The following is a 27,482-nucleotide window of genomic DNA, read 5'->3' as shown; positions in this document are numbered from 1 at the left end:
GAAAAGGGAGCTCTCCACTTCCATTCTCTGGTTTATAATTTTATGTCGTAAATATACAGTCTGTTTAATTGATGGATCCAGAAATGGAAGGACCTCTAATTCTTGACATTTTCCTTTAAAAAGGCAACAAACTTTAACTAGATCCCTTTGTCTTATGTCGGCCTGAAAGTTTGCAGTAGAATACTTCCAAATTTCTTATTCAGTAAGAATGTCAGATACTTGGGTATCTGGTTTGTTGGGGTTTTTCCCCCATGAGAACTGGTTCAGGACAAAGTTGATTTTGTTTCGTTTTTCCAATTCAAAGTGAAAAGAGCATCGAGTCCCACAAAAGGCACAGATTCTTAAAACTCAGGTGACCTGCCTTATTGACTACGAGAACATCGGTGAGAAATCTAGCGTTGCAGTTTAACCACCAACAGGACAAGACCCAGGCCTCTCAGAGAAGCAGCAGCATGAAGGCAACTCACTAATGAACTGTTCAGCCTGAAATTAGAGCACGACACAAACCACAGAACCAAGCGGACCACCAGCAGGGGCTGAGGAGGGGCAGAAGTGGCCCACATTAGCTGGCTCAGAGCTCAGGGTCCCGGGACACTGAATCATGGAATCACAGGGCTGGAGACGCCTCCTTGGCAAGGCTGTCGCCATGAAAGGCCCTGAGGGGACCACCAGTTGGTGATAATAATGAGATCAATCCTCCAGCTCTCTGCATCCCGGCAGCTCACTTCTCTTCTACTTGCAAGAAGCTTTTCCTGAGCCCAGGTAGTCAGAGAGAACTTAGCCACCTGCTTGACCTCACACAGCAAAGCTGGGGACAGAATTCGGGGCCCTTCAACCTAGCAAATGCCACCTCTGTCCCCTCGGTCCTCAGAGTGAGCAGGCCAGTCGGTCACCAGAAGGGATGCCGAGGAGCAGGGAAGCCCCCCCTTCACGGTGCTGCTTGGCTCCTAACAGATTCAGAAGGCTCGGCCACCAGAACATTTTTAAATCCTGCGATATCGCAGTAACCCTGGACCGACCAGCTGGCAAAATCCAAAGTTCACCGCCTGCGGTCTTTCTTACACTTGGCTCTATTCTTGGTGGCTCTTAACTGTGTGTTCCTGCCTCCTTGGCTTATAGAATCTGCATAAGTGGGACCTCCAGCGTGACTGACAGTGTGACAGTGTTGGGCATGTGGTGAGACTTCAGGGAAGCGGTATCTTGGCCAACCCTCCCAAGGCTGTATCTGTCTCTGCCTCTGGTAGGAATTTTCCAAAGTACAGTGGACTGGTCCTCCGTGCCTGGTCCTGACTGTGGGCTAAGCGAACCTCCTCTCCTGCCCAGCAGCTTGACGGAGGCAGCTCCACCGGCACTGGCCTGCTAAGATTTCCTCACTGCCCCGTGATCGCATCAGTTGTTGAAATACAAGAAAGTGTTTCGGAGCTCAGGCCCCGAGAAGAGGGCATGATGGGCTAAGGTCACAAAGGCCAGGGTACAGGCAGGCCTAAGGACCCTCAAGCAGTGCCCGTGGATCTCAGGTGATTCTGTCTCTCTCCGTGGCTGGGCCTACTGAGAGTACCCTGTTTTCACAACCCAGGCTCAGGTGGTATTGAATCCAGAGATACTGGAACCTTCCCCACTAGGCAGGGCACCCCTCGAAAGTGAGGCATCAGACAAGGGAGGACCCCCGTGCTGACAGGCGCCCTGCAGGAGGGAAGGCACTCACACCTACAGCACAGGAGCTGGGCTGGTTTGATCCCTTCCTTATGTTCACATTTCAGAAAATCATGAAACGGCTCATAAAAAGATATGTCCTGAAGGCCCAGGTGGATAGAGAAAATGACGAAGTCAATGAAGGTAAGCGATTGCATCCATCTGCTCTAGGGCGGAAGCCAGACGTGGTCTCACCAGGCTAAAGTCAAGGTGTTGGCGGTGGGGCTACGTCCCTGTCTGGAGGCCCTGGGGACGCTCGTTGGGCTGTTGGCAGAATTCAGGTCCACGGAGTTGTAGGACTGGGGTCTCTGTCCCCTGGCTGACCATCAGCTGGGGCTGCCCTTAGCTCTGACCTTAAAGCCGCCCCCAAGTCTTGGCGTGTAGCGCCTCCATCTCAGCACCAGCAACAGGGCGTGGAGCCCTGCTCACAACAGTTGTTCTGCCTTGTGCAGTCACGGCTGCCGTGAGTCGGCCTCATGTCCCTGGAGCTCAGGAGGGCCCCGAATTCTTCATCCCCTGAGCACACATACAGACAGCAGCAGACTGTACACCTCTTTCAGATTCTGCAGGAGCCCCGGTTCTAGCTAGCTCTGTCCTGTCTAACTTCCTGGCTCTAAGAAACTACCAACCCGCAGTTTCTCAAAGAATCCCCCACCTCAGAAGCACTTGATAAAAATGCGGACCTAGAGCCCACCGAGACCTAACGAATCGGCATGGCCTGGGGGTCTGCGTCGTGATAAGGATGCCAGGTCATCCTGATGTGCACTGAAGTTTGCAAACTACATTATTTTCCCTGTGTGGGTTATCTTCCAGCCTATTTTAAGCAGTTACTCTTAAACGAAAAGCAAATTACCATACACCAGGTAATTAATCTTCATGAGACACCTGGGACAAGTATTTGCCACCTAGAAAGAGCCTCCTCCAAGAGTGAAGGCATGAACTCTCTCCCTTGCCAGGGCCCCAGGGGCCTCCGGAAGGAGCCTAGTCATTTAGTGACCCTCTGCTTCATCCTGGGACATCCGCAGTGCGGCCTCAAGGTCAGCAATGACCGAATGGCCCCGGGGGCTGACACTGTCTAGGAGCCGAGCAGCAGCCCACCTACCCACCCCTACTGTTGGGTCTCAAATACAAAACTGCCAGGTGTCATGGCAGCCAGCTCCCCACAGCGTGTAACGTGATTGACAGGAATGTACCTGATCATAGAAGGTGGGGCTGCCCAGGTTCACGCCACTAGAATCACACCATGAAACTGGGGCCCAACGAAGCCCCCATAGAAAGAAAATAGGGGAAAATAGGGGATGTATGCCTTTGTCAAAACTGGCCAAACTGTACCTTTAAGACCTCGGCATCTTCTGTGTATAAGGCATACTTAAAAAACACATATGGCTAATGTGACACTTGAGCCAAGTCCAGTATCTCTCAAACCAGGAGAGAACCTTTCGACTCCCCTTTGTACTTAATAAGAAGATTCCCACAGCCCAGGCCCATGTGGATTTCTAACCACATGGTTCGCTGTGGAAAGAAGCGGAAGACCCTACCTGTGGTCCCTTGCTAGAGAAAGAGGAGAAGGCAGGCCTACCGTGGTGCAGCGGTGAGGGATGCTGCTTGCGTGGTGCGGACAGACCCTGCCCCTGTGAGGAGGCCTGGCTCCACAGCCGCAGCCACTGTGCTGAGCTGATCCCCTCAGACACTTGGGAGTTTCTCCTCCCTGAGACGACAGAACAAAACATGGAGCATAATGAGAAAAAAATGTCTCAGTTAACAAGGATGTTGCTTAGAGTCTTGAAATCTGCTTCTAATGGCTCCAAAACCAGCATTCTAACAACCGTGATAAATCAGTGTTAGCAGTTCACAACCCTGATCTTGATTCTTCCATCTGCCTCAAACCCCTAATGGAGAGCGTGACCAGGAATGGGAGAGGGGTCTTAAGCAGATGAATGAATGGTCCTTCGTCGGTAGAAGCTGAGTGGGATTTAGGTCAAAACAGAGCTCCCGTCCCCTCACCTCCACCCTTGGTGGGCTGGACCAGTAGCCTGACATTCTGTGGGAAGGATGCACGCCCCAAATGCCTATGGGATGAGCCCCTTCAGCAGGCTCATCTCACCAAAATCTCATCTGTCCTTGCAGGCGAACTGAAGGAAATCAAGCAAGATATCTCCAGCCTGCGCTATGAGCTTCTTGAAGAGAAATCTCAAGCTACCGGCGAGCTGGCAGACCTCATCCAACAGCTCAGCGAGAAGTTTGGAAAGAACTTAAACAAAGACCACCTGAGGGCGAACAAGGGCAAAGACATTTAACAGCCTGCATCGGCACCTGTGACTTCTACCAGCATTCCAAGGCCAGGTGGGATGCCCTGGCCACCAGCTCTGGTCGGGAGGGCCCTGGGCCACTCCTCTAGGACTCTAAGGGGACCAGCTGGCTCTGTCCTGACCAGCCTTGCTGACATCTGCAGCCCAGTGGCCTGCCTGGACCCAGAACTGTTGTGAATCTAGGCTGTTGGGTGAGAAACTAGACCACAGGAGGAGGGGAGGAAGTGCCCCCCCGATGCATGTGACACCTTCAGGCCAGTCACAGTGACATATGTCCCTGTGACCAGCGCAGGAAAAGGCCATCTCGGATGCACACTCGTGCCCTCCCACTGCACACGGACTGCAGCGCTGTCTGCATCCAGGAAGCCATCCTGGATGGCTCATGGCTCATGAGGCCATCATGCCTCATCCCATGCAGCCCTGCTCACTCCCACCCCACCACCCACATACATCCAAAGGAACTGGGAGGTGACCTGTGATCTATTCTTAAGTGCCAGATGAGAACACAGATAGCCTAATAGCAAAATCGCTCTATTTGTTTATATAAAAAAAAGGTTTAAAAATGCTAAATCAAAAATTGTACTGTAGGTAGCACTGTTCAGAGAACAACGACAAAATCCAAATGATGTATTTTTACCTTTATTAAAATTATCTTGTATTTACTATTTTTACCTGAAATGGAAAGAAATAAAATTACCTCATAATAGCCTGGGAAGCCTCTGTGGATGTGCTGCCCTCCTGTTGTCCTGCGTCCTCTCTGGAGGTGGCCTTGGGCATCTGCTGCTCTGGGAGGAGAATGAGCAAATGGGAGGGGGCAGGTACCACCCATGGGAGTCACACAGCCAGGACCCCCACCTCCAAGCGTCTCCTCCTGTCTCCAGACCTAGTGACCCCAACCTCCCCAAGGTCAGGAAGGAGGCAAAGGAAATGGTGAGGGAAGCGGAACATTTTCTCCCATCCCACCTCTCCCGCTCTCCCCTTGAGTGGCAGGGGAAGGGGAGCCTGATGAAAGGAGCCTAAAATCTTTCCGGCGGGGCCTAGGTGTGAGTAGGGAGAGCTGCCACAAGAGGGCGCCCCAGTCCCGAGCAACGCCCATTCTGAGCGGGCTAGAGGAGATGCCGCTGGGCCTCAAGGATCACTTACTAGTAACACCAGCTGGATGTGCTGAGTGAGCACTTGCTGTGTACCAGGCACTGTGCTGAAGGCTCTGCATGCATCAGTCCACTGAACCCTCACAGCAACCCTACGAGGAGGAAGAGGATCAGGTCACAAATTCAGATGCCTCGCAGACAACCTGGATGGGCCAAACAGGTATGTGCGTGTACATGTGCGTATATGAGTGTTTTCTATATGCATATGTATGAGGAGACTTGTGTTTTGTGATATGCAGTATATCTTCAGAGATAAAACTGTTTACTTAACTCTGCTCTAAGAAAAGTGCAGATCAACTGGGGTGATAAACAGAACTGAATTGGTCCCAGCATTGAGGTGGCGGGAAGAGGCCATGACAACCCAGACAGCCACGCCCTACCTAAAGCGGGCACAGACACCAAGCCCAGCTAATTGTTGCCATAAGGAATGCAGGCCCAGTTTTGCCAAATCTTCCCCATTTCTAGGGGGAATAAAGCCCACATTTGTTGGGCCTTGGCAGCCAAGATGGGTGACTGGAGAAGTTGACCTGAAATGTGACTCCAACCCAGGCCTTCCTGGCACCAGTACCCAGTGCTCAGCAAGAAGGAAGCAGAGGCGTCCGACAGGGATCGGGGGCACGTGTATGTGCAGGGGGCCTTACAGATGTAAACTCTGGTCCAGGAGTTTTTCACCTGGGGTCTATGTGAGGGTCCATGGATGGATTTCCAAGAACCTGCAAATCCTGAAGTGCCCATCAAATTGTGAGCTTGTCTTTGTGCGGGCGCGTTGTTAAGGAGAGAATACCTGCAGCTTTTCTCAAATGCTCACCCATGCTCCGCCCCCACCACCCCACAAAAGCCTGCAGATGACGACTGAATCCCTTCAGCAGAATCTCCCGAGTCCCTTGCTAAGTATCGGGGATGAGACACATATGTGTCCAGTGGGGGACAAATCAACTACTCTTCCCACAAAGCACACCGGCCTCCCTAACCAGGGGACAAACGACCAACACTTGTGGAAGATTTCCTTTCCGATCCCTCACTTATCATCATGAGAATGCTAATAAACATTTCTAAGATGCATTATTCAATTTCCCCATCTGCCTTTTCTACCACAGGCCGCTGGCAACCCTGTTTTTCAAGTCCTGGGGTGATCTTTTCCTATCAAACCCAAGTCTCCAATTTGCCCCTTAAGGAGATAAAGGAAAACAAGTCCCACTAAGTAACTGAAAACTGGGAACGAAAACTAGCAGCGCCCGTTAGGCCCTGGCTGCCACATCTAGGGGGGGGTGACGGTAGTCCAGGAATGGATTCATGGCTGCCAGAGGGATGTGGAGGTGGGGAGGGACGTCTCTTTCATGGAAAGCTGCTGGAGAGGCCTTGGGACTGAGGGCTGGCAGAGCTGCCAGCCTGGAGCCGGAGGCAGGGGCTTAGTGGTTTTCCAGGCACTGACAACCTCCCTCACTTTCCCCCATTTCCTTGGCTCCTGTGGAATTAGCCAGGCAGGAGAAGCAGTTCTTGGAGAGACGAAACAGGAGACAGAGGAACGGAGTCTGGGAAAGGCACAAGTACAGAGAGGGGGAGGAGAAAGGGCCCAGGCGCCCCCCCCACAGACTCACACTTCCCAAAGCACCCGATCCGTCCCCTCGCAGCCCTCTACACAACAGTCATTATTTAGTCTGTAACTTTAGTGTATGCTTGTAACCTGTCTCCCGGTGCTGTGGGGCTCCGGAGAGGCGGCCCTGTCCAGGTTTCTGGGTAACCAGTGGTTAAGGGTCAAGGTCTCCAGCGACTTGTCACCTTCCGATGGTTCCTAGTAGGACCTGACAGATCCTAGTAACACTTCCTGGGCAAAAACCCCCAATTAGTACCCAGAGCTATTTCTGAAGCAGGAGAGCTCACACACTTGAGAAAGCACAGCCGGCCTCCTCTGCCCATCACAGAGCACCTCCCTCCGTCCCAAGGAGGCCCAGGAGACAAAACACTGGCCAAAGTAGCCCAGGCCGAAGGAGATTCCCTAACCTGGGTGCGACTCTGCAAATGTTCCTCCCAGCGGCTGCAGGCCTGGGAAGCCCGGGACAGACACCTCCAGGTCTGCTTGCTTCAGGGAGGCTGAGACACCTTGTCCCACTCAGGAGCTCAGCCTCCGTTGTCTGGTTAAAAATAAGCGGCCTCACGGCCTGTCACTCCTGAAAGCACTCATTAATGCTTCTGTAAAGGGTAGAGCCTGAGGCTCTGGGGGGCTGACAGGAATTAGGAGTTTTGATCCCGCTGTGGCAGGCAGGCCGCGCCCCATTCTATGTTTATCCCATCCCTTCCTCTTATCCCTTGAAGGGTGATCTACTAGTGAGAAGGGACTCCAGGAGAAGCACGCGGACCTCAATCAACCCAGGCTGGTTAACCAGGCAGCAAACCCCCTTCCGCCCTCTCTGCAGACACAGCAAGCTTCCGAGGTTCCCCAGCCTCGAAGCAGAGGTCGCCTGGCTGGCTCTTCCTAGGTAAATGAGCCGGGTTTCTCCCTCTGCTTTCCCACCGCGGTCAAGCCACAGGGATGTCCCAGGCCCTTTACCTCAGGGAAAAAATGACAGAGACGCAGGGAAAAAAGAAAGGTGTCTAGGCCTTAGGTTCCCAAAGGCCCGAGTCTTTAAAGAAGAGAGAGGATTGAGGAAAGAATCAAAACGTTTGAGAGAAGCGGTGTTTGAGGAGCTAGGGCTCTCCCCTACCCAGCCCTGCTTCCCTCAGAGGGGGCAGGAGAGGGATGGAGGGGAGGGCCTGAGAGCTGAGAGGCCAAGGCAGCCTGGCCCTGCCTGTGGAGGAACAGTGCTCAGGGCCATAGAGTTGGGACCACAGCTGGAAGGCCAGGTCCTCATCCAGCCGCCCTCCACAGACATCCAGGGAGGCAGGAGCAGGAGGGGGAAGGATGGGGCTCCCCGGAGCAAGCGGGACAGGCGTGGAGGGCACTCTCATTATAGTACGATTAAAAAGTGCGGATTCCACGTCCTCAGAGTGTCTGCATCAGGAATAACTGGGCCCAACGAGCCCATCAGCTGTGCCCACTGACAGACGAGGCCGTGGGTCCCGTGGCACTGACCCCACACGCTCCCAGGCCAGCGGCCTGCCGTCCCAGCAGTGCGCTGGGGAAGCAGAAGGCCAGAGAAGGCCTCGTATATGCAAATAAAAGCATGCCAGGACCCGTTCAGGTGTCTGAGTGCAGACTCAACACTCACAGGGTAGATAGCACTGCTAACTGTGCCGCTTCCACCCAACCACCTCCAGGGCCCTGTGTGCTCGTGGATAAAGCAGAGGAAGGCAGGGCAGGCAGGAGTGGAGTGGGGGAGGGCATGGGCGTGCAGGCTTTGTAGTGGCTGTGACCCCTCTTTGGCTGGAAACAGGTCTCACCCCAACTGCAACACAACCTACCAGAGTACCCCATGCCCCTGAAACCAACACAGCCCCAAGCCGGGCGATCACATGCCTGCCCTGAGATATCTATGCGCACACTGAGAAAGAGAGATCTTTTTTTCCAGTAGGGTTGCTGCACAGGGGAATGTGAATCTGGGACACCAGTAGACCCCTCCCTGCCACACAGACAGGCTGTCTGCAAATGAGGTCACAGATGAGAAATTAAGGAGAGGGAAGAAGTAAAGGTTGGAGGGGAGCGGGGAGAGGAGAAAAAAAGAGGGAGAGGGAAGAGAGGAAAGGTGGAGAGGGGAGCTGTGCCACATTCTCACCCCTGATACCCTTCTTCCTGAAGCTCTTCCTACATCTGAGGAACTGTTCCAGAAGCCTTCTCAGCTTTGCTGCCAGATAAAGTCTCATGTCTGTTGATGCTAGTTTCCACTGGGTTTCTGGATGTCATTTACATCCTCAGAATCCTGATGAACACAGAAATGACTCCAGGGCTTATTTGCCCCATCCTCCCCCTGGGGCTGTTTTGCATTTCTGTAGTTAGAGGAGCAAGGGCCAGAAACTGTCAGGGTTATTCTTCTTGAGACTCTAAAGAAGACACGGTGGGTGATGGTATCAATCTGGTTAAACTGTTCAAGAGTGAATCCACAAGACGCTGGACATACTGGCTGCTCTGGGGCCCAGGTGATGGGTGCAGCTCAGGACCGGGAGAGGATCCAGAACTGGCACCCTGGGCACTTCTGTGATGGACAGTGGCCCCAGTGAGGCACCTCTCAACAGCTTTGCCGGCAGTTAGTAGTGGGGAGACCAAGGGGGGCCAAAGCAGAAAGCGGGCCGAGGCAGCGGGCATAGTGACTACAGTTATCACCCTTGTTTGGGGGGCTAACCACTCAGAAACCCCCAAAATAACCAGCAAAGAGTTTGAGGATAACCAATTTCTGGCTAATGAGGTTCCTGCTCTAAATAGGAAATGTAGCCTTACTTGCAGGTGCAGGCTGGTGAAGTAGACTATTCAGGTTACATAAGTAACAATACAACTCAATATTGGATTTGGGGGGCTTGTGCTGCTATCAGTGAACTTAGGTCGTTGAGAGTAGCATGAATCCCAGCAGCTGTACCAGTGACTCATAGGGTTTTCAGACTGGTGGTGCTGGGGGAGCAGTGACCACCCCAGACCGGAGCTGGGTCAGTCTCCTCGAGGGAGGAAGCAACTCCTGATCACTTCAAGGGTACAACAGAACAGAGCCCCAGGGTTTCCCTCTCAGCTCCAATCAATCACAAGACAGACACCCCAGCAAACCACAGCCTCTGGTGGCTCCCCAGCCTGCAGAACTAAATTAGAAGCCCCCAGGGCCTGTGGAGCCCGGCTGGAGGTGAATGTTCTGAGAGCCCAGCTGCTTTTTCAGACACGTCTTCACGTAAAGATGCTCACAGCGTCATCACTGTCTGTCACAAGAAGCATGAACAGAATGTGTATTCTGAGCCTCAGCGAAGGCCATGGGGCTGGGGGGCCAGAGTGTCTCATGATGTCCCCCTCCAAAGACACACGGACGTGTTCCTGCGCCCTGGGGCTTCCGAGCCTGCAGGTGAACGGCAGCGACTCAGAGGTGAGCGATTCCCATTGTGCTGCAGCGAGAGGCTGGTACAGATCAGCATTCTAGTCACTCTGGACACATCCTCAATTTTTCTCCCAAAGGGCAGAAATACCATTTTGCTGATTCTTAAAGACCCTCCAGCCTGTCCTCTCCCTGCATACATACATATGACATGAAAGGTTCAGCCTGAGGTGAAACAGAAGGGACCTCTTCCAGAAAACGGAGCCGAAGGTTTGAGACAAAAGCCCAGATGTGTGAGGAAACCAAGGGAACTGTCACTCCCCACACAGCCCAGGTGCACATCTACCCACAGAGTCCCGGGCCAGGTGCCCGCAACTCTGAAGAGACCCGAGGCACGCCAAGACCCCGCTGGTCACCCCCGGTGCCCACCACTTGGTCAGAGACATGAGGAGAGGGGTTTGGAGGTGAGAATGGGATCTGGCTCCCAGTTCTCTCCAGCCAGAGGAGGCAGGGCCCCCCCCACACACTGTCACACGGGTCCCCTGGTGGCAGAGACCTGAGGCAACCCAAGCAAATGTGAAGAGTGACAAGGTCTGTGGCGCCATCTTCATGGAGCCTGTGCAGGGGCTCCCACAGGCCTCCGCGGAGGCCACCCCCTGAAAGAGAAGACCAGAACTGACATGCAAGAGGCAGCATGCGTGTGCAGCTGTGCTACTGCAGAAAGTAACAGAGAAACTGCTTACCTGCCAGGCCTCTGAGTCTCCTCCGTACAGGCTGTGGTTGCCCAGGGACAGAAGCCACCGTTGGCACAGAGCATAGGAGCGGGGGTCTCTGGAACTTCCCCAAGTTACACCCCAGGCCTCCAAGCCCAGCAACACTGGTGCCAGTGGAAAGAGAGCAGGTAAACACAAGCCTGGCTGCTGCCCTCTTCTATGATGTACGGGGGTGACTTCCCAAGAAAGAAAGTGAGGTTGTGGGGAATTAGCACATCAGGGGCCCCCAGGACGCGTGCCTCTGGGGTCGCCTGCCTTTGCTTCTTCCCCTCCCACGTGGACGCTAGGCTTGGTCCTGTGACTCGGGGGGTCCGGCTGAGCACCAGCAGTGGCTCCGTACGCAGGGGCTCGTCCTCGTGGTGGGCGGCTGCTACGTCGTGGAGAAGCTCGGCTACACAACTCACCGTGCAGACGCCGTGGAGAGAAACCTGGGAGGGTGAGAAGCCTCTGGTCCTTTCCAGTGGAGCCAAGCTCCCAACTGAGAGCGGGCTCGGCAGCGGGTCAGCCACGGGGAGCAGAGCCGCCCAGCTGAAGCCTGTCAACCACGGAATCACGGGAAACAATAGAGTGTTGTTTTAAGACTAAGTTTGGAGGTGGCGTCTCACCCAAGCGGTAGATAACTCAAACAAAGGAAGCGAAGCATGGTCCCCCCACCAGAGGAGAGGAATCTTACCCATTCACCCCAAGACAGTGACTTACTCCTGGGGCCTCAATCAACAGCCCAAGAGCACAAGTCAGCAAGTGTTAATGAAGCCACAGTGTGGGTTCCCATCTACCCAGGTCAGCTTTGCTCCACCTGGGAAGAAATCCTGTTTCTGTCCACCAACAGAAACCAACAACGCCGCTCTGGCCATCTTGTGGAAGGAGGCAGGCTTTGCTGAACAAGCTGAATGCAGCCAGTCAACGAAGCCAAGCCCTCGGCTGGGAGTGGTTAAGTAGATTTGTGAGATTTTTAATAAGCGTGGTGGACAGTACAGAGGCGATGTCACAAAACAGTCAGTGAATCGTTGCCTAGCGGGCACAGATAACCTCCCCTTCGATTCCCAGCCTTACAGCTCTCAGAGCACTTTCACATCCCTTATCTCACTTAATTAAAACAACAACCCAGCCAGGTGGGCAGGGCAGGATTTGTTATCCTCTTTGCATAGAAAAGAGCTTATGCGATGCAAGGGTCCCATTGAGTGGAAGTTCAACCCCCGGGGCCCCTGAGCCTGGTGAACGGGACTGGGTGCAGGGTGGGTGCCCATGAACACAGGTGAATGGGAGGGGTGCCCTTCGGCTGGACAACATGTGTAGAAGCCCTGTCCTGGGAGGCAGCCTGGGGCAGGAGGGACAAGTCTTTCAGAGCATTTCTCAGTGCAGTCCTAGGACTCCCTGCCTCAGAATCCCTGGGGACACTTGCTGATACTATAGATTGCCAGACAGGGAGTGAGCCTAGGAATCTATATTTTAAGATGCTCCTGAGGGTCGACTGTATTTGGACACCATTGCTACAGAAGCCCTGTTGCCAAACAGTATAGTTATCAAGTTGCTTGACTGATGGGCACTCGTGGTCTAGCGCTCTTGCTAGCTCCCTTGTCTTCACCAAGGTGAAGTTTTGGAAGGATGTGTAACATTTGGACATGTAGAAAAGATGGGGCATAAAGAATTGGAGGCACTAAGAAAAAAAGTAGGGATGGGCAGTTCAACCCCACTCTATCCTATCTTGCATAACCATTATCAAACAGCATCATTATGAAGTGAAAACACAGTAAAGGGACTGGAAACACTAACAGGGGCTGGGTAATAACATTCTCCAGGGATGGCCTTGCTTGGATTTGGTGTCCTGTTTCTTGGAGGTGAGGAAATGTCATGCCTGCACGGGGGCACAGGCAGAGAGATGCCTCTGTCCTGGGATCTTAGGGCTCACCTGGAGTCAGAGAGCAGAGCCCTGAGCTGACAACCTGCCCCAGTGAGGACTGCAAGCTTCCTGGATGTCCTGGCATTGGATCACCTGGGAGGGACCCCTCATCCCTCCATCTCCTCCATCCCCATGCAGGCGGGTTCTGCCAACAGAAATGGCAGGGAGAACGCTCCAAGCTCCCACCAGGCTGAGCAAGTTGGTTGGGGGTCGGGGGGAGGTCCACTTCTCTTCCCACCACAACTAATTGGGGGGTGGGGGAGAGAGGGGAAAGACACACGGCTGAGATCCACTTTTTATTTTTATCACCCTTTCCGACTCTTTGTGATAGAATCTGAGCCACTTCTGTTGTGTATCAGGAAGAAATGTGCTGTCTAAGTGTGTTTGTAATTAGACCCAGGTAATTCGATCTTTAATAACCAGCACGTTTCTCCCTCCAGCTCACTAAGCCCTGCTTCTGACACCGCTCTATTTTCATCCCGGCCCCCGTCCCAGGCAGGGATGCCTTAAAGGGGCCCACTGGCTTCTCATCTTCTCCCTTTCTCTCCAAATGGCCTGACTGGCCCACATGGGCCTTCTCAAGCAAGGGCTCTGAGGGGCCCGAGGAGCAGATTCTGAGAAAGGGTGTCATTTGGGAGTCTGGACAGTGGAAAGGCCCAGCCCACTCACCCTCTGGCTCAGCAGAGCCCAGCCTAGACCCTCCTATCTGGGGGGGAGGAGAGACAATCTCCCCAACGCCAGAAATGATGAGAGTATCTCTTCCACCCTGGCTGTCCTCTCAAGTGGGTGCAGAGAGGACGGGAAAGTGTCCTTGGTGACGGTGTTGTCGGTGTCATCATGACTCCAGGACTCCTGACTAGGGCTGTAGTACCTTCCTGGGCTCCAGCCCCACCTTCAGCCAGTGCCTGCCAGGTCGGGGCAGGGAGGAGGCTCAGAGGGGCTGAAGGAAGCGTGATGGATGAGGCACTTAAGGAACGAGGACCCCAGAGAGGGGAGAGAGATAAAAAAGCAAAGTACAGTTTTTAAAACATTATTATTCTCATTTAAATAAGCAAACATGGTCACTGGAAAAATTTTCAAAAACCTCAGCACTCAAAAAGGAGAAAAAGAAAATTGCCCTTAATCCTACCATGCAGAGATCATTATTAGGAGGTATTTACTTATGGTTTTCTTTGCATATTATATCAGTCTTAATCCACAACCTCAAGTGGGTAAGAAATGTCCCGCTACTTTTCCATGAGTCGATTTCTGCAAGGATCCTGCCCCTGAAGTGGTAGAAATCTCAGTTCCGAGTCCCCACACCTACTTTCCTGGCCCTGAGCTAAATTCTGCGGACTGAAGGTGGGTGGTCCTCCCTGCACTGGCGTCCACCACCGCTGTTCTCTCTGCTTCTGAAAGGTCAGCCCTGCAAGTCCCTGCTACACAGACCCTCATTCCCATCCAAAAGACGTCCTCAGGCACGTCCTGCCACTCTCATGGCCTCCTTGGAGCACTGGCACAGAAGCCCTCCTCTGTCTCCCAACCGCTGTAGAGCCGGAGGAAGCTAGCTGTGCCCCCTCCCCTGGCACTTCCACATATGCTAAGGTGAGCTTGCAGGAGTTATTCTACCACCTCGCACCCGGTGGGGCTGGGGGAGACATCCACACTCTGGGGGCTTCTGCCTCCCTAGGGCTCTACCCAAGAAAGCTATCTATTATCTCCCTCTGCACCCTGTTCCCCAAAACCCTCTGCATTTCTGTTCTCTGTTCCAAGGCAGAGAGCCCCTGCGCTCCCCTCTCAGGGACCCACCAGCATCTAAGGTCACCTCGTCTTCCCACCAGCTCTCTTCTCCTCACCTCCCTCCCGGCCGTGCCCCCAAATCAGGGAGATCTCTTCTAAGGGCTACCACATAAGGTTGAGCAGTGTGTGCACTGCACAAATGTGGTCTGCTGTGGGGTAGGGCACAACCAGAGGCTAAAATCTGCCCTTGCCCTGGCAAGCAGAAAGGCACCTTCTCACAATTCACCCACAGGTGCCCTATGCGCCAGCCACGGCCCTGCCTTTTCTCATCATGTCTTGTTCCAAAGTTTATACCAAGGCCTAGACTTTTGGTACTCAAAAACCAGTAATTTGACTCCTCTGTTAAATCTGTCATCCCTTCCCTGAGGCAGTTAATGTTGGGCAGTCTGACTGCCGTCTGCCTGCAAGCAAGGATCACAGGTGTCAGGGCACGCAGGAGGACGCCTTGGTCAGTGCTTGAGGACATATCTCACTCACACACACACACCCACACACACACACACACACACACATGTGCACTCCCAGCTCCAAATGCTAGATTCAAATCTTCAGGGTTGAGACAGAACCTGCATTTTAAAAGCTCCCAGGTGATTGTGAAGGGGTTTGGGGAGAACGGGTACCATAAGGGGAAACAGACCCAGTCCCTGGAGAACACTACCCCACGGCCCAGCAACCCTTGTGGGGCAGTGCAGGACCCTCCCTTACTTGCCCGGGCCGGTGAACTCAGGACCCCACTGGGCTGGATGGGGGACTGTCATTTCTCAAATGCCCTTAACACCCCCACGCATCTTCCTGTTTTCCCTCTTTGGTTGCAGTTGAGATGTTGAGAAAATCCACTCAACACTGTATCTGGGGGAGTGTCATTTTAAAGGCTTTCTCAAGGAAGGGCCAGATGATTCCCAGTCATCCAGCCCACTTCTCCCATCCAGCAGAGAGAGCCTGCAGGCAGCCTCCTTAGGGAGTGGTGGGAAAAGCCCCTTCCCCAGCAGTACTGAGGTGCAGGGACCACGCATGACTCTCCAGAAGAAACCTTCTCAGATGGAGACCCCCTAACTTCTGACCTGGGAGCCTGAGTCCCAGGGGAGGAACAGGTCAAATTTCTTGTGCTTCAGCATCAAATGGCAATGCTAATGTAGTTTCTAATTTAGGTTTTAAAATGCCACTTAAAGGACAGCTTCAGTTCTCTCACTTAAAACTTTTTTTTAAATAATCACATTTCCTCATGAATCAGGCCATGGGCATATTTGTCCCTCCCTCCCTGTGAAGAACTGACAGAGCAAAAAGGACATTCTCTCAGGTTTCTTCATGTGAATCAGCACATTCTTTAGCACCAATGTGCTGCTTCTTCAGTCAGGGGGCCTTTCTCTGGCCTGTCCCCACATCCATGGTCCCGTCTGCTCGTAGCCTCTGACCAGGATCCGGACCCTGTCACTCCCCGTGCTAGAATAACCAGCCAGGCTGAAAGGGGGAGCACAATGCGAGCCCACGTGCTGACGTCTGGACATTCCAACCTGTCTCAACGTCCTGTCAAACCCCCAGCAGAGGATGGAAGACTGAAACTAAATTGTTACTGCTTGCCTGCAGGGTTTGCTCCAGGATGACATTCATTGTCTCCTTTACCCTTGTTTATATTTTCTCAGTAACGACCAAATACTACTTTTACAACCAGAATAAAAAGCAAGGGGAATGAGTTTCATTTTAGAAAGGTCAGTGGGAGCCACTGTAGGTCACTGACTCTGACAGTTACCTAAGGATAACAGGTTCCCTCTGGTAGAGGAACATGTTCAGGATGGATCCAGCTGGGTTTACGGTGAGGCAATGAAGCTTAAGCTTCAGGCCCCCCCCCCACCAGCTCACATTGACCTGTCATGTGTTTATAAAATTTGCAAAAGCAACAGCTAAGACTATTGTTTTCCACTACAAATTCCCCCATCACACTTTTCCTCAGGTTGGGTGGCGCTGAAGGGAACGTGGAAACTCGGGCAATCCAGCTAAGAGGAGGCCAAGTTGGAGATACATTTCCTCCAAGTGTTAGTGCATGTAACTAAGTGGTTTCCAGTTACTTTAGAGGTAAGGTACCGCCAGCCCTCCACTGGGGATCCCAGGAGAACTCCCACCACTTCAGCTCACAGGTATCAGGACACGAAGGTGCAGGGTCAGAGGGGGGACCAGATATGGAGTTGTCACCAAACACCAGGTACCAAGGAATGTGATGGTGGAAGGGAACTATGGTTTGAATCGTATGGCCCCAGAAGCCAGTCTGGAGGGGGTCTGGCTGGGACCCAGGGCTCTGCCCTTAGCCCAGACTCAGAACCCAAGGGTGCAGCTCTCACCCTTGGAAGACTCTGAATCTGAGGCACCCAGTCAAAGCCATCAGTAAATAGCCGGAGACTGTCGGGGGGCGAGGCCAGAGAGGAAAGGTTACCAGGGGCTGGGGGCGAGGAGGGGGGCTTCTGAGGAGAGGTGAGTCCGGCTACGATTTCAACCTCTGGCAGCTGTCCCTTCCTTCAGGCCTCAAGAGCCCCACGTGAAAGGTCACCAGTCCCAGCAGGGGACAGATGATGCTACTCTTGACCACGCTCTGAGCCCAGCTCCGCAAAGCTGCATACATCCTGCCTGACGGGGCTCTTCTGACAGGACGCCCACTGGCCTGCATGAGACATTTTTAGCTTGTGGTGCTTCCTACCAAGTCCTTCCTACCCCTCTCCTCTTAGAGGTGTCAGACCCGCACTGTTACCTGGAGGCTCTCCCAGTGTACTCCAGCTCCCACACCTTTTATCCTCAACAGGCACTTCTACCAGTAAATCTCTTGCATGTGCTTCTCAGAGGATCCAAACTGACACAGGACCAAACTGGATTTTTCCTCTTGCCATCATCAGAATAATTAAAGCTGATTATGAGACATTAACTTTCGCACTGGGTAATTCGATGATGTTTAATGCCGTACCCACGTGCCATCTAAAATAATCTTGCATCCCACTTGATGTATGCGTACCAGACCTTAGGCAATTCAATCCAAAAAGAGCCAGCTCTTCCTGAGTGAGTTCCTTTGCCCTGGCCTCACCACCAAGTCCCAGACATCTGCATGAAGTAGTTCTCCAACATGCCACAGATGGGGTGGGTTGGGGGGCCTCTTAATTGACTGAACATACCCCCACCCTGCCTTGCTGCCGGTCACCACTTCTGGGCCCCAGGCATCCCCTCTGGCTCTCAGTGTCCCTCCAAGTGTAACCTCACAGGCCAGGTACCCCCTGCCTTGATACAGGGACCAGAGGGCCCCAGCCAGAAGGCCAGGTACCCCTGAGCCTGGCTACTAATCTCAAACAACAGTCCTGTTCCTTTTGGCATATGCTGGCTCCATCCCAGCTTCAGCCTACATCCCACTCTTGGCCAGAGCAGTGGCCTGTTCCTTAGTGTGCAATGACCCTACTCTGACTCCACCCAACACCCGGTCAGGCCCAGGCAGCAGCAGGAGTGCAGGTTCACCTTCATGCAAACCCCTGTCCTTCCCACAGGAGGCTAGGTGATGGCGCCCGGGGGTGGCAATATGTCTCAGCAGCCTGCAAGCCTTGTGTCGCTGGAACTCACTTGGCTGGAGGCCACACAGCTAGAGGAACTCAGAAAGGCAGGCGAGGTCACATGTCACTGAAACCAAAGAGAAGGATGTTGAGGCACTAACCAATGAGACTTTGTCCAAAAAATGCCCAGAGTCACCCCATCACCAGAGTCACAGCCAGCACCCACAGCCTGCCCATCCAGGTCCCAGGCAGCCCGTGAATCATGTCACTGACTCTCCATCTCACCCCCTGACCTTAAGAGACCCACAGGCCCGTGGGATCAGAGGACAGAGGTGGAGATGCCCTTTCTGGGATTGGAGACCTTTTGTGAGCTCTTTCCTTCCAGAACCGTCTCTCCCTCATACCCCATCCTTTCTCCAGTTTTCCTCGCTTCACAAACCAGACTGCAACCCCTCGAAAGCCCTGGCACGACCATTCTCCAAACCTACTGCTGTCTGCTTCCATTTGGAAAATCACTTCATTTCAGAGCCTGGGCTTGGCCTACTTGCTATTCAGTTCTTAAGACGGACATTCTAAAATGCACCCTTCAGTCACAAATCACTATGGTTGCCAAAGCCACCTGTACCAAACAAAAACGAACACAAACAACACAAAACAAAAAACACACACAAACCCAAACAAAACAAAACAAAAACACTGCCAAGGGTGATGGTTAAAATAAAAGTCTGCAAGCAGGGCCTCACCAGCGTTCCCAGGGGACGTGGAGGCCCCTCCACGGTGGTTGAGTACTCACAGCACACAGGGAAACCAACGCCAGCGGCGATGACCTCCAACCTCAGACAGCAACACGTCACCCTTGATCTTCACCCCAGCCTCTTGGTGATGCTGAGTGCTTTAATAATAATTCCCCTAGTGAGCAGAAGAAATAAAAATAGCTTTACCAGGCACCAAGGGCCGGTGCAACAGTTTATGAAATCCTGGGGCTGTAATGCTTGCAGTCTCCCAAGTTTCCATTTAACAGCTAACAAATGGCCCCATTGCAGCAGGAAAGGCACCCTTGCCTCGCCTCGCTTGGTCTCTCCGCAGACAGGCCAGCAGGGAGGGAGCGTGTGTCACTCAGCGACCACGTAATGGGGAAGAGGTCCCGCAGGGATCCCAGCCCTGTGACCTCTGCCTGTCAAAGCCAACCTCCAAGCCCCTTTATAATCTTTCCCGAGACTTAAATGTATGGGTACACAAAGCTTCCTAATGGAAGGTCGCTCTGGCTTGTGTAAAGAGCTGTGTAAACTTCATCTCTGCATTTACTCAGCACCGACCTTGTTTAATTTCCTGCCTGGGGATGTTCAGGGAACGTGACCATCCTCTCTGAACATCTTTTGGAAAGGAAACAGTGCCCTCCCACTTTGGGACCAAAGGACCCTCTAAAAAGGGCAAGATACCTCCTCCAACTTTACCAACAGGAAAGGCAGTTTGACCACACTCTCTGCTAAGTTTCTCACTAGCAAAAGCAGCTTAAGACTGAGTAGATGAGTACAGACTGCCAAGTCTGAGGCTCCATGACACCCTGACCCAGCCGTGTGACCTTGGCAGGTGACACCAGTTCTCGGGGTTGCAGCTTCCTCCTTGGGAAAATGGAGGTGCTAGCGTGTCTGTCTCACAGGTTGTTGTGAGCAGCAAGTGCTTGGCCTATGGAAAGAGGTGTGAACCGTGGCTACTAGAACCGCTCTAAATTGGAGGTGGCCCACGGTAGTGGTTCAGTGCGGACTCTGGAACCCAATGCCCAGGTTCAAGTCCCAGTTCCTCCATTCACAGGCTGCAAGGCCTGCAAAATGCAAAATGATGATGAAAAGCAGCAGCTCTGAGGAAGGAATGCACATTGCCAGGGACCCCAGGTGCAGAGATTTCCCTGCCCCACCAGGAGCAATGGAGCTGCAGCGACCCTCCATCCACACCAAGCCCTCTGCAGACACCCCCTGCTCTTTGCCCACTTCCTGAATGATCACAGCACAATTTTGGAACCCAAAATCACTTACCATAAACCCTTACTTTATAGCCCAAAAGGCTGAGGCCTGGCCCAGATTCCACTTAGGACCTCCCAGCTGAGGCACCCAGCCTTCCTGCCACTGCCTGGTTGTCTTCCCTGACCTCATGAGCAGGGTGGAGAGGAAGCCAGGGGTCGGCAGGGCCACCATGACTCCCCACACAAACATATGGAGGAAGTTCCAGGCCAAACCACAAACTAAGCTACAAACCAAAAATATTTTGATGTTTTTCTTCATTTTATATTTTTCAGATGGGCACAATCTTTAATGAAAAAGAAAATTTTAATTTTGTTGTACCTTAAAAAACAAACAAAAAACCCAAGACCCAGAGAGTTACTGACAGCAGGGGCTTCACCTGGATAAAATCCCCTCCATCCAATCCACATGCTGCCTCTCCCCTTGGCTGACAGTGTCCCTGAGGAAGCTTTTTCCGGTTTCACATAATGTCCCTGGGATCCTGCTGGCTGAGTAAAATGCTATCCCAAATAGCTCAGGCCTTCAGAGAAAGGGACTCTGCTCCTTGCCTGAGCAGCCCACATCCACGGCTGCTGCATCACTGTTAACATGGAGGCTGTCCTGTGCTAACATGGATAAACCTTGCCCCCCTCGGAGCCAGCTTTCCCATCTGGAAAATGAGAAGTTGACCTAAGCAGCGGCCGGGCACAGGGGCTCAGGGCCCTATGCCCTTGGAGCACATTGGGCAGCGCCCCAGGACCAAGGTGGGCAGATGGGGTCATGCTAAGTCCTGCCAGGTCCCGCTCTCCACCTCACACCCACACCCACCCCCATGCTCAGGGAGGCTCCCCACAGGCCTTGTCCATGGAACTGCAGGAAAACACTGCAGGAGGGTCTCTGGAGCATTTCTGCACCTCACTTAGCAAGCAGTCAAACCCTCTGTAGGGTCAGGACAGGCCCACAATTCAGCGTTACACAAAGAGCTCGCAGAGGTGTTTCTCCTGGGCTGAGCTGGGCTTTGTGGGAATGCGCTCTGGCCGAGGATGGCCTTGCACACCTTGCTTGCTCTTGTTAAGCCTGTGGGCAGGTGCGAGGTGCAGTGGGGAAGAGGCGAATAATGAATTCATCTTCCCACAGGTTCCTGCAGCCAGTGCTCACCAAGCTCTCCCATATCCTGTACCCCTTGATGGGGGAAGGAGGTGTGGGGGAGGGAGACAAGGCTGTGACCTTGGCTGACCCTGTAGGGATCTCAGAGCTGGGACTAGGGTGAGGACTGAGGTGCCCAGGGTGCAAAATGGAAGGAGGCACACTCCCTCCTGACCCTACACTTGCAGAACCTTGAGGGCGATTGCCTCCTTTAGCTTCGTGCCAGACCATGACAGTCCAGGGCAGTCAGTGCTTCTTGAACAGTGCAGGGGGCTGCGGTGGCCAGGCCACTGGTTCCCATTCTAATCTGGGGGGCTTGGAAAACTTCGCAAAGGAAGTGAAGAGTGTGGACTCCTGGAAAGGAGACACCCCTTGGTTCTGCTGACTGCTCACCCCTGTCCTGGCCACCAAGCCTTTGCCAGGGCTGCCAAGGGCAGGTGGGCCATTGCCAGCATCACGTCTTCCTCTTGCACTCTGTGCCTGAGCAGAACAGGCCAAGGGCGCTGATAAAGTGAGCTCATGGTGGGGAAGCACATGTGTCCTCAGCTAGAGAGGAGCCTGGGCCCACGGAACCAGCCCCAGCTCGTCTGGGAGCCCTCTGCCCTTACCCAGGGCCTCCCTGCCCTCCCCAAACTACAGTCTTGGGACTCGGAGCCAACCAGGCTGTGCCTGGAAGGAGAATGTCCACGAGAACAAAAACAGGTATCCATGCCTATCTAAGCCTGGTCTCTGAACCGGTTGGCTGTCCTTATTGTCTCTATTTTGCGTGTGTCTCTATTCTCAGGTCTGTAATCGTCTCTTTGTCTGTCTGTCTTTCCATGACCCTGTGTTTTTCCTCCCTCCCTCTCTGTGTGTCCTTCTGTCCGAGAGTGATATGACGCCAGGCGCGGCGGGGGCGGGGTGGGGGGGGGGGTGCATACCTGTCCTCTCTCGCTCTCATTGGTTCGCAGCCGCTCCCCGGGGACAGCCGCCGCCAGTCCCGCCCCCCTCCAACCTCCAACCCGCCCCCACCCCCCGCCCTGGACCTGAGCGCGCGGGGCGCCTCAGAGCTCAGTCTCCAGCTCGAGACAGGAGCGCAGCAGCCGAAGCCAGCGGGGACAGGTTCTCCGCACACCCGGCATCTCAACAGGGACTCGAGGCTGCAGAATTGTTCTGAGACTCAGCGGCAGCAGCGCGGGAGGACGCGGAGGACTCCCTGTCTGCGCCCTCTGTGCACTCGGCTTCTGGCGGCGCCCAGCAGGGATCCCGAGCTGCGGTCACACTCACCACTCAGCTTTCGCCGCCGCTGTAGCCCAGGGGCGCCCCGGAGCCCGGAGCTCACCGGAGCTGGGGTCCGAGCTGAGAGGGCGGCCGTAAACCCGGGTCGCTGATTCGGGACCGCGGGCTGCGACGGCGAGAAACCCGAAAAGTCCGGGGGTCGCGGACGCCGAGCCGTCCAGCTCCGAACCGTGGGGTCCACCACCCCACGGGGAGGGCAGCTGAGCGCGGCTGGCTACGGAGCGGCGGCGGCCCGGGGGCTCCGCGGTTCCGGCGACCCCGCAGGCACCTGGCTCACGGTCAGTCACCCGTAGCGGGAAGAGCAGGGCACGCCATGGAAGCGCGGGGCGGCGCCGGGCGGCGCAAAGCGAAGTGAGGCGGTCGGGCCGGGGTCGGCGGCCCCGCGGGCCATGTACGGCGACGTGTTCAACGCCACGGGCGGCCCCGAAGCGGCGGTAGGCGGCGCGCTGGCCCTGGCAACCACGGTCAAGGCGGAGGGCGCTTTGCCGCTGGAGCTAGCTACCGCGCGCGGGATGCGGGACGGCGCGGCCGCCAAGCCCGACCTGCCTACCTACCTGCTGCTCTTCTTCCTGCTGCTGCTCTCCGTGGCGCTCGTCGTCCTCTTCATCGGCTGCCAGCTGCGCCACTCGGCCTTCGCCGCGCTGCCCCACGACCGCTCGCTGCGGGACGCCCGCGCGCCCTGGAAGATGCGGCCGGTGTAGCGGCGGAGCCAGCCACGCCGGCAGGCGCCCGGTGCCGGTCTCGCCACCAGCAGTCGGTGTGAGCCAGGCAGGGTGCATCTGACGCCCCTGGGAACACTGCGCCCTGACCCCAACACCCTTCCCGCCCTCGAGCAGCACCCTGGGCGTCAAGGGAGTAGGAGGCGTTAGGAGGCTGTAGAAGGTCCCGATCCTCATGGCCACAGGGAACTAAGGTTCTGCTTCCCTGGAGGACTCTGTCTTCCCTGGAGGACTCTCTCTTCCCTGGACAGCGGGCCCAGCTTAAGTGGGTGGGGGGCGGGCAGGCGGTGCCTTCCTGCAAGACGGCGCTCCTGCCCGTACAAGGGAGCCTTTCTCGCCGCCCGCTGACTTCCCTACTTTGCATACCCAAGGGGCAGGCGCTGTGAGCGCGCAATTACCCGAGCGCGCAGCCAGCCCGGAGCTGCCTGTCCAGAGTCCCCGGCCCTGCAGCCGTCTTCTTACGGCTATTACCACCTCTCCCACTCTTTGCACCGAGAGTCCCACTAGAATCTGAGTGTGAACTCAGCCGGACTTGGGAATGATGGCTCTCGGAAGCTTCGTCCCCTGGGGAAGGAGGGGACTCGAGTTTCAATGGGTCCCGCCCGGGTCTGAGACCCAGTTTCTCTGCCCGCACGCGCAAAGGGGAAGCCGGTCTAGAGGCGCAGGGTCCCACCTGCAGCACCCTGTGGTCAGGAAATAGTGTCCTCCATCTCCAGAGGCCGCATTTCTACAATAAAACCTCACCGAATTAGACCCAGTGCTGACGACGCTCTGGTCATTGGTTGCGCCACTTGGGAAAGGGGGATAAAGGGCAGGGCGATCCTGAGCTGAGGCTGAGACCCAAGCGCAGCGCGCCTCCCACCTCCCTGTGGCCCGGGTCAGTTTTAATGATGCTTGCTCCTCTCCAGCTCCACCTTTCCCCAGGGTCAGTCAGTTACTTGCTCTGGCAAGTGTCTTACGAGTGGGTCTCAAAGAGGAATTGCTGCCTCACCTGCTGAAAAAAAAAAAAATTCCCTCTAATAGGGCTCCATGGAGAACTTCCCTGTGGGGTGGTTCCTCCCACCTGGCATCCACTCCGTCGCTCTCAGAGCCTCTCTGGGCCTGAGCCCTATCCAGGAGCCTTTTCTGGACCAGAACCACCTGGTGAAGGAAGGGCCTGAGGGTCAGGCAATGGGGGCAGCTGCTCAGCACTTCTGCCCAAGGTAGACAGGGAGGCCAGCTCTGGAAAACACAGCAGGAAAGCAATGGATGAATAAGCCCCAGCTTGGAGGAGCAGATTTCAAAGAACCTGAGAGGGAATAGAAAGAATTGTGATAACCTTGACCATTTTCAAAGTTAATCTAATTCTAGGGAGAATTCTTTATGGTGGTTTAAAAGTTTCAGGAGTCACCTGGCTCATTAGGACACCGGAGCTTAGAGAATGTTTGACTTAAAGGAGATTTGGTAGATTATCTAATCGAGTAGTTTTAAACCATTTAGGGGTCACTCCGATTTTGAGAATCTGAAGAATACTAAGGACGCCTGTCAGGCAAAATGCATACAGGCACACAGTGCTACAAACTTTTTGTGAGGGTTGACACTGAAACCCATCTAAGGACCCCAGCTGAGGCTGGGAAAAGACTTGCTAAGGCTCCAGTCTCAGGCTAGGGCTCCTCACCACCACTTCTCCTCAGCCAGTGCCCAAGATCCCCTCCTGCTCCTATCCCATGAAGCAGCAGAGAGGAGCAGCTGACAGTTCATCTTGGGCTTGATTACCCATGTCTTGGAGAGCTAACACCAACCAAGCCCTAATGGAGCTAATTCTATGATAACCTCACAGAACAGTTTGGTTTTTGGAAATGTAGCCAAACCTTTCTAGCCTATAGTAATGGTAACTCAGCTAATCCATGTGACCCTTGGTTGCAGAGAAGACAAAATGGAATAAATTTTAAGGAGGTATGAGAGCCCTGGCTGGCATAATGAAATCACACACTGCTGATACGCGGGACCCTCCAGCTTTGGTCTGGGGTCTGTGAGGGGTAAGAGACTAATGTAGAGACAGTGTATTCCGCCTCCACATCTCCCCATGGATAGATCTCAAGGCAGTATGCAGAGTGGTCAGAAGCACAAGCTCTGGAGTCTGTCTGGCTTTAAACCCCAGCTCCACTGCTCACTGGTTGTGTGACCTGTGCAAATTACTTAATCTATCCTAGCCTGTTTCCTTATCTGTGAAATGAGTATTATATCACCTAGCTCTACTGGGTTGAATGTCAAATAACATAATCAGTGTAACATGCTAGCACTCAAATATTAGCTGTTATTGTAACTGAGCCTTAGGCTTGAGGCAGCACTGCCGAAGGGAGAAGCTGACCCACAAACAGGATGTGCTCTCACCACAGCTCTACTGTGACCACAAAAAAATGCGAGGGTGGGGGCGATTATCAGTGGACTTCTGGCTTAGAGGTCATCTGAAGTTCCTGGACCAGAACCAGTTGAAGCCAGAGTGATCCAGGAGGCTCTTGGGATCCCTTAATACAATACTGTCCCAAGGCATCAAGAGGTTAAAGCTAAAAAATGCTAAGATGGAGATAACTTGGAAACCATCTTTCTGATGTCTCTACAGGGTTTCAGTGGTCTTAGCCACCTAAGCCAAAGGTTTGCCCTCTTCAAATGAACAGGTACTTCTGGAAGAAATTCCTAAGGAATTGCGCTGTGTAGATCTGGAATCTAGAAACCAAGCAGGGTCAGTATGAGGAACTGGACTAGAGTTCTGCTTTTTGCCAGGACTGTGACCCTAAATAATTTCATTCTCATCTCTAGGCTAGTGTTAGACTAGTTGAGCAGTAATGGGTCCTTTGTCATGTGGGACCTAGACCCAGATTCTCCCCTGGAAAGGATGTGGCTGAGTTCATGTCTGTCTTCTGCTGATATGCAGGGTAAGTGGACTATAACGTGGTAACTGGACATTTAGATGGATATCAGGAAGGTCGATCTATGCACACACATCCTCCTGCCCTTTGTTCTTCCATCAAGCCCATGATGTCTTGGAATTACCTTGGAAGGGCTAGGCCTGCAAGCTAAATTGAGGAATAGGACCTATGACACACGTTTTTGGGCTGCTCTTCCATAACCGGTCACTGGGGCAGGCGAGAGGGTTGAGAAGACATTTCTGATGGGGGGTAAGAGGGTGGGTAGGGTGGAAATTAGGGAAGTGGTTAAAGATGCCAGGAACCAGGAGAAGCAGCATAATGTAGAGACCAAGAGCCAGAGTCCTGGAGCCCGGTAACCTGACCTTGGCCATCCACTCCATGCCATGCTCATGCTTCTCGATTTCCGAAAACCTGCTTCCTCATCTGTAAAATGGAGACGATAACAGTACCTGGCTCATGGGATTTTCACCATTGTGGGAGACATTGGAGGTAAGGCGTTCAGCTCATGTTTGACATGTGGTAAGTGCTCGAATGTGAGCTATCCTTATTATTCGCCATCAGGATGACCACTTCAGAAGCGTTTGCAGCAGCAAAAATAGCAACTGCTTTCCCTCAGTGACTAAAATTCCTCACCTTTCCATATAAATTAGACCTTCCTCCAGTCTTCTCCATCTCAGTAAACTGAGCCATCATCTGGTTGCCCAAAGTAAAAAGCACATGGTGGTCATCCTGACCCCGAACTCTTCTTCATCTTCCCATGTGCAGTCCATCCTAGACACCACTCTGCTCCATCTACTCCCCTCCATCTCCACCAACGTGACCTGAATTCAAAGCCCAGCATTCACTTCTGCCTCTCTCCAAAGCACGCGTCCAATCCCAGTATCTGCCTCCAGCTCCGGCTTACACTCCAGTGGCTTCTCCTTGTCCTCAGGGTTTAAAACAAAACTCTAACCTTGGCCCACAAGATGCAGCATCTTCTGGCCCCCACCAACCTCTCCAGCCTCATCCCCTCACACTCCCCTTGCACTCCAGGCTCAAGACGCAGTGGCCTGTTGATCCCTAAAGCCTCTCTGCCTAAGCTGCTTGTCCCCCCTCCTTCATCCAGCTAATGCCTCCTCATCCCTCAGGTCTCAATATCTCTTCCTCAAAATGGATCTGCCTGAGTTCTCAGAGGAGGTCAGTTACATTCATTCACAGCCACCGATCAGGTCCCTTACCGCAGCCATCAAGTAACTGTGTTGTAGTTCGTGGCCTGATGTCTCCCCTCTACTGCCATGTAAGCTGTATGAGGTCAGGGACAGCATGTGCCTGCTCTGCTCACTGCTGCTTTCCTAAGGCCCAGCATAGCGTTAAGCACAAAATAGACAC

At 53.8% G+C, this 27,482-nt stretch overlaps 2 protein-coding genes across 4 annotated transcripts in view; both read left to right on the top strand.

The window, feature by feature from the left end:
- The window catches only part of TRPC7 (transient receptor potential cation channel subfamily C member 7), a 141,982-nt gene extending 137,871 nt beyond the window's left edge, over window positions 1-4,111 (top strand). For all 3 annotated transcript variants that reach the window (XM_029219012.1, XM_029219011.1, XM_029219010.1), the window contains 2 exons: window positions 1,761-1,836; window positions 3,820-4,111. In XM_029219012.1, the coding sequence (XP_029074845.1) occupies window positions 1,761-1,836; window positions 3,820-3,989 (246 nt within the window). In that variant the 3' untranslated portion in view covers window positions 3,990-4,111. The remainder of the gene's footprint in view (window positions 1-1,760; window positions 1,837-3,819) is intronic.
- Window positions 4,112-22,875: 18,764 nt separating this feature from the next.
- Window positions 22,876-23,187, top strand: SMIM32 (small integral membrane protein 32). Its single transcript, XM_029216403.1, has one exon. It carries the CDS (start codon window positions 22,876-22,878, stop codon window positions 23,185-23,187), a length of 312 nt encoding a protein of 103 aa, XP_029072236.1.
- The last annotated feature ends 4,295 nt before the right edge of the window (window positions 23,188-27,482 follow it).

This window comes from Monodon monoceros, unplaced genomic scaffold, assembly GCF_005190385.1.
Source record: "Monodon monoceros isolate NGI ecotype Baffin Bay Population unplaced genomic scaffold, NGI_Narwhal_1 Super_Scaffold_12, whole genome shotgun sequence".
Classification (NCBI taxonomy): domain Eukaryota; kingdom Metazoa; phylum Chordata; class Mammalia; order Artiodactyla; family Monodontidae; genus Monodon; species Monodon monoceros.
Note: the sequence above shows the minus strand (reverse complement) of the source record. Positions and strands in the feature narration are given on the sequence as shown.